Source organism: Vigna radiata, chromosome 1, assembly GCF_000741045.1.
Source record: "Vigna radiata var. radiata cultivar VC1973A chromosome 1, Vradiata_ver6, whole genome shotgun sequence".
NCBI lineage: Eukaryota > Viridiplantae > Streptophyta > Magnoliopsida > Fabales > Fabaceae > Vigna > Vigna radiata.
The window spans coordinates 6,651,321-6,665,374 of record NC_028351.1 but is presented as its reverse complement, the minus strand read 5'-3'; the positions used below and the strand labels follow the sequence as shown (position 1 = coordinate 6,665,374).

Genomic DNA, 14,054 nt, shown 5'->3' with positions numbered 1-14,054 from the left:
ATATTTAATCAGGTTCTATGAGCAGTTATTGCTCCTCAATCTGTGGCATGATTCATGTCCACGAACATCTTTGACCTATTAATTCGAGAATAATCTAACAAAATATAAATATATAATGCTTAAAAATATTGTTATTAAATGTGATAAATGCTTAAAATTATTATAATTTAAAAGTGAAAAATATTTTGTAATTAACTGTGTGTCATGGTTTGGCAGGAATTAGAAGAACGATGAAAAGTCATGTCGCAAGCTGTTCATTTGTGGTTGTGCTGAATACAACGATATTCTTTGGAGAAACGTGGAGGATGGAGGAAATGACACGTGGAACTTACAAGTATTACACCGCAACTTGCATGTTTCTTTTGTAACTGTGTGCAAAAGTCTGATGACTAAATTTTAAAAAGGATAAATATGTATATAATTCTAAATTTTGTCACAAATTAAAATTTACTTATATTTTAAATTCAAATTTTAAAAATTAATAAATATATTATTTTAATTCAAATAAGTAAAAAAATGAATTTATCAATTAATGAATGAAAGAGAATAATCTATTCTCATATAATAGAATTTTTTAAAGAAGAGTTTTTCTTTTTTATGTTTTAAATTTTTTTAAATATCTTAATTTTTTTATCCATTATACTCATATTTTTCATTTTTATCATACATTGTTGTTGTTAAAGATAGAAGTGAAAAAATTATAACAAATAATTTTTTTGAAATTATGCTAAAAGCAAAAAAAAAAAAACTTTCATTCCTTTGGGCAAAAGAATATTAAACCATACTATTATATACTAACAGCCGAATGTTATTTTCAAATTATCTTTTAATCAATAACAATTCAGATAATCATATCTCTTTATTAAGGACGTATTACTATGTCTATTAAAATTGTACAATACCTTTTATTAAGGACTAATTACTTTTAATTATTTCTCATGAAAAAAATGAAAATAAATGATATCAAAGATTATTGTAATAAAACAATATTTAGTATATAGTTATTAAAGTGAAATTTTATAATGGATATAATATAGTTTCCGTGTTTTGTATTTTTTATTCTTCAATAAATTTTTATGTGTCAATTTAATTGACATGTCAAAATTTATACTAATATATAAGATAATCTTATTGTGAGTAAAATTTTGAATAACTCATGAACATTGAAGTGTATCTTATTATTTAATGAATTTTGTCTTTGTGAGGTTTGTAACGCTCCGACAACTTACAGGAATATGTAGTATCAAATCGACTTAAACATGGAGTAATAATGATGTGACACGATAAAAATTAGGATTAAATATGTTTTTAGTCCCTATATTTTGGGGCGATTTTGGTTTTAGTCCTTCTTTCAAACTAAAGTACAATTTAGTCCTTTAACTTTAGAAAACTCTGGTTTTAGTCCTTTTTATCAAATTTTTTTAACTTTATTTGTTGTTTCAAACGCATTTCTCAATTAACATCGAAGCAAAAATGTGTCAAACAGTGTAAACAATCCAAATGCTATAATGAAACGTGCTTGAAACAACAAATTAAGTTAAAAAAATTTGATAAAAAAGACTAAAACCCGAGTTTTCTAAAGTTAAAAGACTAAATTGTACCTTAGTTTGAAAGAGGGATTAAAACCAAAATCGCCCCAAAGTATAAGGACTAAAAACATATTGAACCCTGAAAATTATAAATTAGATTTTTCAATTGTATGAAATAATCCATATAAGTTAGTCTTACCAAAAGTATCCTCCTCCCAATCATGAAAAAAAATAAAATAAATGTGTGAATATAAAATCTATATTAAATAAAAATAAACAGGTTGACCAACATTATAAATATAATTATTTTATAAAACTTGTGAATTATAGACAAGAGATCTTTGAGGTATCTGTTTAAATTCTAAAATAAAACCAAAGAGGATATGAAACAATATTAAAATCACTTTCCTTGTGTCAAATATTGCTGCTGGCATCAAAATTTCTTCATCAATATATTTCCTACGGTTGAACATCAATTTCAATCGCCCCAAACTGAATAAAAAAAAAGATAGTGATGCATGTAAGTAAATAAATAAATGACATAAAATTGTAGAGATTGCAAAATAAGTAAGACAATAAAATATTAAACATGCAAAACTACAATTTTTTTTATAATGTTTTCTTATAAAAATATGATATTGGAGGTATGTATAATCGTTATTTGGAAAACAACTTATGGTGAAATGTGAATTTAATTTAAATTCATTGATAATTAAAAAAAAAAAAACGTTATCATCTAGGCATATAAATGATGTGTATTCACACATTTATAATAAGTTACGAAGTTATAGATTTACTTTTTAATTAACACTTATTGTATAGTATGAAACTGGGTTATCCTAGTTTTAAGCAGCTTAATCTCTAATCACATTTATCAAAAAGTTCTATTTATTAAGATGATGAGTCGTGTTTACGACTTTTGTTAATTATAAGTCTGATTTAACAACTATAAATATATATTCAAAAGAAAGAAATTAAATAATTATATTTTATTATAAATTTAAGATTTTATTATGATTATGATCAGATCAGTATTTAATTTAAGTGTCAGAATTGAGTGTTAGAATGTTTTTGACGAAAACAACTCAGACAATTATAATATATATTTTGCATAGAAAACTTATCAATGTAATATTAATATAACTATACAAGGTAAATCCAATTAACTGTGTATCTAAGTAATGTCAAGATTTTATATATTTATTTCTTATGTATTATAAATTAATCTTATAATTAACATATCTTAACTTTTCATCGTGATGCTGAATTGATTTTCAGAAAAAGTGAATTGTAACTCTTATTTTGACCAGCTATAATAAGAAAATATTTTGAAAATTATTCTATTTATACAACATTTTAATAATATGTTTTAGAAAAAAAAATTAAAATTTAAAAATAGAAAAAGGTGTTGAAGCCACATGAAATGTGATGGTGATTTTAGTGTGAGAAAAATCTGAAAATGGGTCCTCTTTTCATTAATTGGACGGTTCCTAATACTGCTCCTTCAGATGTGACTGAACTCCTTTGTTTTAACTCTTTCACTCACATATAATAATAATAAAAATAACAATAATAATAAATTTTTAATAAAATATATATATATTATCGAGTAAAATATTATTTTATCCTAGAAATAATTTTTCCTCTAAAATTTGTGCAAAAGTCTCTCATTAAAAGAACATAATAGAATTTTAAAATAATGTGATAGGGGACAATTTATAAAAGAGAAATTAAAATTTGATATCATAACCCAAAAAATAGGCTTCCTTGAATGCACACCATTGAATGAGATTGAGAGTCATATGTGAAAGAGTATGACCCATAAATGCATGCTGCCCTAAAATAAAGTCTAATTTATGGGAAACAGGACCAAAATGTGTACCTTTTGGAAAAAAAAAATGGTCATTAACTCATATATGATATTAATAGTTTCAGTGGATATGTAATTTTGATCTCAATATTATTTTAATTGTAAATTTAATTTTTTGGTTTTGGCAACTAAATAATTTTAATTACATGTTAATATATTATTTAATCATAACGTATATGTTTAAATAACATGTATGCAAATTAGTTAGTAAATAAACATTGTAATGTAAAATTTTACGTTAATAATTCAATGACATATTTATTGTTTAAATTGGAAAACTTGGACCTACATCTACCATTCAAATATTATATTACATTCATACAACTATCCATCGTTAACGAATGTAGTGATCATACAGCTCAGTTATACTTGATATAAAATTAACGTATACGTCATAATTCATTTTTGTACGTCACAAAATATGATTTTTTACTAATGACAAATACTAACAACTATCATTGTAGAAAAATAAATATTCAAACTAAGGAACTAGTGCTATGTTTTGGGAATAAATTCAACAAACATATGAATAGTTTTTTTTTTTTTGTTTTTTTTATTTGTTTTGAAACTAGGAAAGGTAGGGTGATTTTATGTTCAAACTAGGAAAGACAGAATGATTTCTTTTTTTCTTTTTTTCTCTTTTTCAAACTAATAAACCAATACACATGTTTGAGAATAAATTCAATAAACATATTGATTTTTATTTTTTGAAAATTTTTAATATTTAAATTAGGAAGGATGAGGTGATTTCATTTACGAACTAATTGACTTAAGGTGAATATTGATGATGCAACTAGAGATTGTCCTGATTTAGCTACATATTATAGTATTTTTAGATGAAGTGAGGATAAATATATGTTGATAATTTTTTTAATTGTGCATACTTTTACTTGTGCTGAGTTTTTTAGAGTCATTTATGTTTTGAAGTAAGCTTTGAAAAAAAGATTTTGTTGAAGAGGAATTTTACTTTAGTTTGTCATGATTTCATAAATTAATAGCAATTCTTTGAAGTTTCAAAAGGAAATGACTCTGGTATTTGCATTTTTGTAATAATATTTAATTCAAAATTTTTCATATTTTTCAGGTAAAAAATGATCGTGTTTATCATTTAGTTAATTTAACTTTTATTCACAAAAAATATTATAAGTAGTTTAATGTTTTATTTTTATATATTTATTTAGATATTTTCATAATAAGTTTAATTTTACAATATATTGTGAAATGTAAATTTTTATTATGAGTTTGATGTGATTCCTTATATTATTATTTTTATTTTTTTAATAATTTTTCATGTAATTATAAAATGATTATGAATTTCGAAATGTTAATATAACTAAAATATCAAAGTTTAGAATGATATCTTATTTGTAAATAAAATAACTTGTGATGTATATGTAAAAATAATTAACTAGAATAAATAGTTACATAATGAAAGTGTTATTGTTACACATGTGCTTTAGTTACTTTTAACACAAAATATAAAATTTTAGTAATTGTGGTAGTGCTAAGCGTTTCTAAAAGTTGTACCGTAAAAGGTGTTGAAGAAAGAATGTGGATGTGATTATCATTTGGCCAATTAGGGTTGCATGAAAGACGTGCCCAAGATTTTAATATAGTCATAATCATAACTTAGAATCATAAATCGAATTTGAACATTAATTACGTGTAAGTGAAAAAAATACAATATTGCATGATAACATTACCATATATTAAGTACATGAATTAACAAAAAACTAATAAAATCAATTAGTCTATGACCAAATCCATCCTAATAAAAAATCCATAAATATAATATAAATAATACAAACCAGACAAATTATAAAAAATCCATAAACATAATATAAATAACACAAACAAGAGAAATTATTATGTTCATTAATTACTATATTTATTATTTATTTATTGAAACATTTGATTAATTTGAAGTGTTTTTTTTTGCAAACAATGCATTTATTCAGCTTGAAAAAAATAATACTTATAAGAAAATCGAATACTCTTGAAATTGAAAACTTAAAACATTTGGAATATTTTTAAAATTTTTATAAAATATACATTCGGTATGAAACAAAATTATATACATGAATGAAACAATTCCTCAAACTAAGAAAAAAAAACTTAAATACATTTCCAAATAGTATATTTCTTTTTGTTTTATTTCCCATAAATTCATTAGTTCTTTTTATTCTTTAATTTAAGAAAATACTATAAATTTAATTTCTTATAAAAGTATTAATGTCTAGATACACAAATTATTTAATGTTTCGAAGAAATAAAAAATATGTGAAACCCCTCTCAAAACATGAATATTTAAAATTAACAATTTTTTATATAAACTAAGTTCAGAAACTAAAAAATCTTTAAAATCTACAAATATGTTTTACATAAGTTAAAACCATTTTTCTATACTAAACGACACATAAGAAATAAAACTAAAAAATAACAGCCATGGACATAACAAGGACAAATGTTGTCATTGTATAACAACATGATTGGACAAAGTCAAACATCATCTCTTTCGATTTCTCAGAAATCGTCAAAATTGGAAACACATGCTTCACCAACTTTGTTACAGATGGTTTCCAATAAAAATTATTTCTTAACACATTCTGCAAAAACCATAAAAGTTCTATGTTACCACCTTTATGTTCTATTTTATTTTTCAATGATGTTACATATATTGTTTGTCTTGATGACCATGATGATGTCTTTGCACTATTCATCGTATAATGATGGAGACTGAATTTTAAAGAACCAAATTAAATAATTTGTAAAAAATAAAGTAAAATAAATCGAGATAAAAATTTAAAAGGATAAAGGCGAAAACAATAAAAATAAATTAAGACTAAAAAGTCATGACAAAAAACGAATATAGCCCATTTTTTTTACTAGAAGAATAATATGTTCATTAGATGTGATAAACAAAATATATCAACAACTACCATAATAAAAAAATATCTAGTAGGAACAAAAATAAAACCAAAATACCGTATGGACACTGATGTTTTTAATACTTATTTATTATACTATAGTCTATATACACAATATATTAATACGATTAAAATAATATTAACAATAATATACAAAATAAATTATCCAAAACATTTTATTAATAATATAACAACTATAATTCAAATCATTTTGATCTAATGGATATGACTTTTTGTTACTAAGTAAGCTTTTTGTTATAAGAAATGAAAACAATAAATACAGATTATTAGACCTTATTAAAAATAAAAGAAAAATTAATGCATGACTTTTTGGGTAGCCGTTGAATAAATTAATATTTTGACCATCTATATAGAATTCTAGTTTCTTGATGGTATAAAAGTCTTCATCAGAATGCATTAAATTAAAAATATCTTTAGTTTAAACTAAAGTTATTGTTTATTGTGAGACAGTATGCTCTTTTGTCTTTGTGAAGAAAAGTGGAATTTTAGCATAATATATCTTGATATCTGCAAAACAATACATCCTTAAAAGGTTTATGGTACAATGCTAGCAGATGAAAATGGCATACACAGTTGAAAAAAATATGCTTTATTCTTGAGGAGTGCTGTGAATTTCAATGCCAACCTATATCTCACAGAATGCTCTATCAAACTCTGTTAATATCCCTATTTGTTGAAGGACTATTGAATTGAGGCTATCATATATGTATAATGATTTTTTTTCCATTTCCAACACCATCAATGCAACTCAGATGATGTTTTTCTTCATCATGCTTGTACACTTGGTTCAAAAACATCATCAACCAGCCGCTCCATCATCTGTAATTGATCATAAGGAGCAATCTGCAACATGTGGCAGAAATGAAAGTTAACCATAGATTAAAAGTTGCTAGTACTCTCTATTTCTGGTTGCATTGCATATACCTATATGCTTCAGCTAAGATATTAGTACTATAATGATTGATGGATTTTGAAATATCAGCATGACTGAGATGTGAAAGTTTATAATAATGCATAATATTACCTTATTTGGATATAGTAAAAATTCTTTATAATGTCAGTACATATACTATTCAATCAAATTTTCCTTTTTCCAGTGGATTATCATATCAGATGTATATATTTACCTGACTAAACCCATCAGGCCAAGTTATTGAAACTGCATAATTTCCCATTGGCCGAATTTCTTCAGGTTCAATATCTTCAGGAACATCATTGTACTGCAGTTTCTGCTCTCCCGTCCATTCATCCTGTTTTAAATAAAATTAGATCCTGATGAGACAGATATCTAAGTTGAATATGACATTTGAAAGATCCATGCAGGTATTAATTTAAATTATTTGATAAATCAAACATGGATTACTAGTCAATATGCAATTTTTCTTCTTAGAAAGCAACAGCCTTTTTAAAGTATTAGGTATGGAATTTCTTTCACAACCAGACACTTTGAATTTCTGGTTAACATGAATTTCAACTTCAATCCAATGTTTCCCTTTACTTCCCATGGTCAGAAAAAATAAATAGTCCTAAAGTATTATTATACATGGTTATTCATATTTTATCATCCTCATGTATGTTGATCTAAGAACAATACAAGTTCAGAAATTTTAGTTTCAAACTGTTACTTAACTTCAAAATATTTTGAAAATAAAGTTTATCAGTTAATTTTTCACATACCACACTTTGAGCAGAGCGATCATTTCGTCTCACTGTTGCAGGATGCAGAAAGAATTCTTCTTTTGAATCTGGTACCTTCACTTTGATTGCCTTGATTGATTTATCATAGGTGACAGCAGTCGAAACTGATATGAAGTAAAGTATTTTTCAATCAAAGAAAAAACATGGATGCTTAAAAAAAAAAACTGAATATCTGTATACAAATAAACAAAAATAATAATTTCTGAACATGATTTCCTTGTTACACTTTTACAGAGGTTATTTACATTACATAGACATATGATAATAACTCATGTGTACTTCAAACTACATAGAACATGGTTTGTTTATAGGTTTTTGCAAGTACTTTCTTCAATTACTGCCTATAATGTTGTTTAGTTGGAAAACTTAATAAAGTAACTAGTTAATACATAATTATAGGAAAAACTGCTTTCTGTTTCCCTAAGTAGCATCAAATACAATAGTGGGACAAAATCTTATTAATAAATAACAATGTTTCACAAACCAAAAAGAGACTTAAGATCTCAATTACCCCAAATTGATCAGTGATTAACTAAAAATTTAATGCCAGTTACATACAGTTGAAAAATTAGCTTCAGTATCCTGTTATTGTAATAAATTTGGTAAAAGGCATTTCGCTCTCAAACATCACCAAGAAGGAATAGAGTACCTTGTTGGCGTATTTTTGCACACTGTTGAACAACACAGACTCCTAGATTTTGGAATATCTTGGAAACTTCACTTTGAGGATCAGCCACCACTTCTGGCACTCCACTGTCTCCAGAGGCAGAGAGCTGTGACACATATTCAAATAAACTTCACTTGTTCTCAAATCATAGTGTGCATTTAGCAATGCAGCAAGAACATTGAGCTTTTGAGACTAGTATTAACATAATATCTTTAAAGAACTAGACAGGCTCATTGTGTACTGTGTAGTTAACTGCTGTTTTAACTTCTCTAAGTCTAAAATATGGAAGGTTAAGGATAACTTTTGCTGATGGTACTTAAAATTATAGAAAAAGGTTTGAATTATAAAAGATAAAGTAAAATGAAACATACAGTTGGTCTAATAGGAAGATCAAATAGATGAGGTATTCCAAACTGCTGAACAACCTGCAAACATAATCAAACTATCAAACATGTGCAACAGACATTACATAATTGTTTTATATTAAGTACCATAAGCTTGTCTATATGTTTTCCTTGAAGAAGTAGCAGATAAAAGTTAAGAATCAAAAACATTATTCATGCCTGAGAACCTGAACCTCTGCCAAATGGGTAATATCGTTTTCCATCAGCATCAAAATGACACATGTTCTCCACAACAGCAACACAAGGCACCTTACGCATTAACAGAAAAAAATACACATAAGTATCGAACATAAACAACATCAAAGTAAGTATGACTCAAATTATGACTGGCAATTCAATTTCACAAACTAAGTATATATCAAACAGAGGGAAGGATAAAAAAATGTAAAACAGTTCGAAACATGAAATTAAACAGTAAAATGGAATAGTTATGTCTTCATATAGTAAAAGAACTACCTTAAGCTTTGAAAACATCCGAACTCCTTTTGCAACATCAATGAATGACAGCTTTTGAGGAGTGGTAACAATTACAGCGGCAGTTAATGGAACTATCTAAAGAAATATGAAACCAAATCAAATGAGACTAGGAAACTCAAAGATATAGGCAAATTAATTAAAGAATATACACTATACAGGCTTCCTAAGCCCAATGCCACTGAACTTAGTCAGATTTCAGCACCAAGCAAGGAGATCAAGTAGCCAAAAACTACCAAAGTAATTGGAAAGGACAGATTTTAGGTAAAAACCATGATTGAGCTGAAAACATGTCAATCCAATTACTTTAAACTTCTCTAGGCAGAAATCTGATGCAGCTCAATAACATTTGGCTGTTGTGATTTCAGACATAAGACGGTTCCAGCCCTATGATGGAAGTCAATGTGTGATTAAGAAAGAGAACAATACTAATCCACCAATTCAGAACCTGGCATAACGTGAGTTGAATATCTCCAGTTCCAGGAGGCATGTCTATAATAAGGTAATCCAGCTCACCCCTACATTGTATATAGAACCGGTATTATATGCTTTTTGGACATGATTATAATAATAACACTGGACAAAGTTGGCAAAAACAATAAAAGCCTTGCCCCAATAGGTGACTAGTACAATAAATACAATGCAAAAACTAGAAGACATGATTTTATAAGCCAATATAGCATGCAATATTTCCTCTATTCCCTCTAGCATTTTTTCTTTAAATGCTTACCACTCTGTAGTAGTAAGAAGTTGATTAATGACTCCCGAAACCATGGGGCCACGCATTATTGCACGTCCTTGTCCAGCAAATCCAAAAGAGACCAGCTTCACTCCCGAGTATTCAGTTGGAATTATGGTCTTCTTCTCTGGATTCTGCCGCAAGACTCTCAAGAATCATGTTTGCAGTACTCAATAAATATTTAAAACCAATTGGTTTATCAATTCTTACCATTAGTAACAATCGGTTTTCAGGAGAGACCATGGTTGGCAAGCTTGGACCATAAACATCAGCATCAAATATACCAACTCTAGCACCCATATCAGCCAATGTGTAAGCAAGGTTTACAGCTACAGTTGATTTTCCCACGCCCCCCTGCAAAGTTTGACATAAAAGGTTTCATAAATTCAAATTATGGTAAATGAACTGTTACACAATTCCATCTAGAATTTTTTTAGCTTCAACCAATACTTGATTTTATAATGTAATCCTTTCAGTGTGGAAAAGCTGCATTTAGTTTTTGTTGCAATAAAAAATCAAGATACTTTTCAGGTGCTATATATGAAAAACTATCATTCACAATTAAAAAATTTCAATTTAACTCCTTTAGATACTGCAAAGTCTTTTTATCAACAGGAATAAGGGGCAAACCGGATGAAAAACATATGGCAAGAAAGTAGTCACGGCAAAAAATTCAGTATAACAGGACCAATATATGATGAAGGAAAACCTCCCACAAATATCAACCTTGCAACTGGACACAGCCACAATATTTGAAATTGTCTGTAGACCTGCTGGAAGTTGCTCAGCGTATATAGGTCTTGCTGGTTGTGCAGACATAGTAACTTTAACATTCTTGACCCAAGGGAGCATTGCCACCACTTCATTTGCCTTCTGCTCAAACTGTGACATTCGTATATATTCATTAGTCTCAATAACATAGTGATGGGGAAAATCAAGTATGAAACAATTCTTTCTCTAATGGAAGATGGATGAAATATTTCATTTTTTATCCCTGCTACGTACTGAGTTTACAAAAAGAAAGGTCCACCATTCTAACCTACATCAGATATAGCTCAAACAATGGCAAATGTGTCATTTACCATGTCCTTGATTGGACATGCTGGTGTAGTGAGCTCCAACCGAAACGATACCTGAGATTCAAAGGAAAAACTTTTGGTGAGAACATTATCATTTACAAGTGGTGCAGAAAGTACCAGGCCAGTGCTTTTAAGACCTCTCCAGATGCTTCATCAATCTGCAGATCTTTCACAAATCCACATGTAACAATATCCGTTCCAAAGTCTGGATCAATGATCTGAGACAAGGCTTTCAACACATCACCCTCAGCCGTTCCAGTTGATACTGAAGAATCACCAACTGCATCTATGAAAATCCACAAAATTAACGCAAGAAGCAACAAGTATTCCATCAATAGACCATTTACTTATTATATGGTGACTGAACAACAAGAGGTGTAGTACTTTTTATGACAAGTTTTATGCATGGAAATCTTCAAACTTTTTCCAATATAAATCTTCCATTGTCATTTAACCAAATACGTGACTCATTAGGCTGTGAAAAACTTCTTCCTTGTCAATTCTTTATAATCCTTTCACTGACTGCATGATCTCATGAAACGTCTTTTAATCCATTTGATATGCAACCGCACTGGTCTTAACCATCCTAGCATTCAAAATTCTAATGCAATTGTTGAATGTGAAAATAATATGATTTAGTGCTTAACAAAAAATGTTTCTTTGAAATTCAAGTCAAAATATTTTATGCATATGCCGGATTATAGCCATGATTTTTTGAATTTATCCAATTGAAAGATGTAAACACTGAAAACATTAATTTCATACCCACATAAAAAAAGTCTTATCAAACTTCAACCAATAAATCATGAATTCCTGGAAAGACAATTTGGAATGGCTTTTCATAAACACTTGACTTTTATTATTCATTCTTCTTTTAGTGTATAAATTGTCTCACCAGCCAAATCTGCCATTGGAATGAACATATACATTGAACTTTCAACCTGATCCCCAACTTTTTAAGATTATCTGGTTGTAAATTCAGAAAAAAATTTATAATTCACAACATGAGATACTAAAATTGGCATAGTTTAACTATTATGCCTAAAAAAATACCACCAGGGAGCAAACAATATATGAATACATTCTGTAGTCCCCACTAGTAAAACAGTATGCCTAAAAACCAAACTTCATCCTTTGACAAACATCCTATTTGAATTATCCACTATGTCAGCAAATTAGTTAGTTGATCTTGCTTTGTCAACTTTCTCCAACCACTAATTAGTACAGAAAACAGCAGACAAAGAAACCAGAACAATCTATAGCCATTTCACCCCTGTATAGAAGTGTGAAATTCTACTCTTTTATTTATCATATTAATCCTGATAAGACTATACAACAAGTCAACCTACCTCTGGTGAGCTTAAGATTGATCAAGCATTGGGTTTACACTACCCACCAAAATCAGAAACTGGGAAAGTGAATTTTTTTATTAAACAGTTCCATTATGCATACACTCTAAACCCACAACCACACTGATATTCACAATGCCCACATCCCAATTCACAAAACTTTGACTAAATTCCAAAACATTAGCTCACATTTGAGGCCAATGAGTAGAATAAAACATCTTCCATGTACAGAAAAGAAATCAAATTTAGTAATTTACCTTCAACAGAAGCAGCTCTGGAGGTGAACCTTTTATGGGGGCTCCAAAGCAACCGCTGGTCCTTTTGGGAGTGAAGAGAAAAATGAAGGGTGGAAAAAGGTGAAGAATTTACACTCACAGAAGGAAGCAAACCTGCAAGAAGAAAGAAAGTAAGAAAGAGATTTGTTATGAGCATCACATGATGTGAAAAGGTTGTAAGAGAGTGGCACACCCCATGTTAGGTGTGGAGGTTTTGAGGTTTGGATAGAAAGGTGAGGAGAAGATGGAGCTTGAAGAACTTGCATTGTGTTTGTGGGTGAGGTCAGTGACAGTTTGTTTCCAACCTCATGTTTCAGTTGCTAGTTGCCACTACTATATCTTTTTTTAATGATCATTTTGCAGATTACAAGCTCAATGTTTCCTAGTAAACTTTGTTCGACCATTGCTTTATAGGGTATCTGGGCTAAACCCATGATTGGTCCGAATAACTTGTGGTTCATACAGCTTAAGATAAATAAAAGGATTTAAATTTAGAGCACTTGTTCTATTTTAATTCTCACGTATGATAAAAAAAATTATTTTATAATCATTATTTTTGAAAGTCAAAATCATTTATAATCGAATGAGTGTAAACAGAATGATGTTGATAATCTATAAAAATAATAAAACATAGATTTTGGACTTTTTTTAGTTCATCTTCTAAAAGAATTTGATTCAAATACATTGATAATTTTTTTAATATTGTCATATAACCATGTATTATATCTTAAAGTTTATTATATCATACTCACTTCAAATTAATTAATAATTAAAGATATTTATACTAACAATACATGTTAAACTCTGCATAAATTGTGGATTAAAATAGTGTGTGTTACTAATCCAAGGATTGGTAATTTATATTTGTTCACAGAAGCGATTTAAAGTTAATATTTTCTTTGATTTTAGATTATATAAGAATTTTTTTTTCTTGCCTTTAAAGATGGTTTTTTTTATTCAATGATAAATCAATACAAATGTGTTATATTTTTAGTTAATTTATTTTTCACGTGATTTTTCTT

At 28.1% G+C, this 14,054-nt stretch overlaps 1 protein-coding gene across 2 annotated transcripts; it reads right to left on the bottom strand.

Moving 5' to 3' along the window:
• Positions 1–6,830: 6,830 nt before the first annotated feature.
• On the bottom strand, positions 6,831–13,404 carry LOC106773496 (fe-S cluster assembly factor HCF101, chloroplastic). 2 transcript variants are annotated; one of them, XM_014660182.2, is made up of 15 exons: positions 13,226–13,404; positions 13,015–13,146; positions 11,546–11,694; positions 11,412–11,462; positions 11,056–11,211; positions 10,540–10,683; positions 10,321–10,463; positions 10,039–10,108; positions 9,573–9,668; positions 9,276–9,365; positions 9,084–9,137; positions 8,695–8,818; positions 8,025–8,149; positions 7,475–7,597; positions 6,831–7,190 (listed from the first exon to the last, which is right to left on the bottom strand). In XM_014660182.2, exons 1-15 carry the CDS (start codon positions 13,296–13,298, stop codon positions 7,116–7,118), a joined length of 1,605 nt encoding a protein of 534 aa, XP_014515668.1. In that variant the 5' UTR covers positions 13,299–13,404; the 3' UTR covers positions 6,831–7,115. The 2 variants fall into 2 exon arrangements, with proteins under 2 accessions (XP_014515668.1, XP_014515672.1); XM_014660186.2 differs by having other exon boundaries at positions 11,546–11,688.
• Positions 13,405–14,054: the final 650 nt, after the last annotated feature.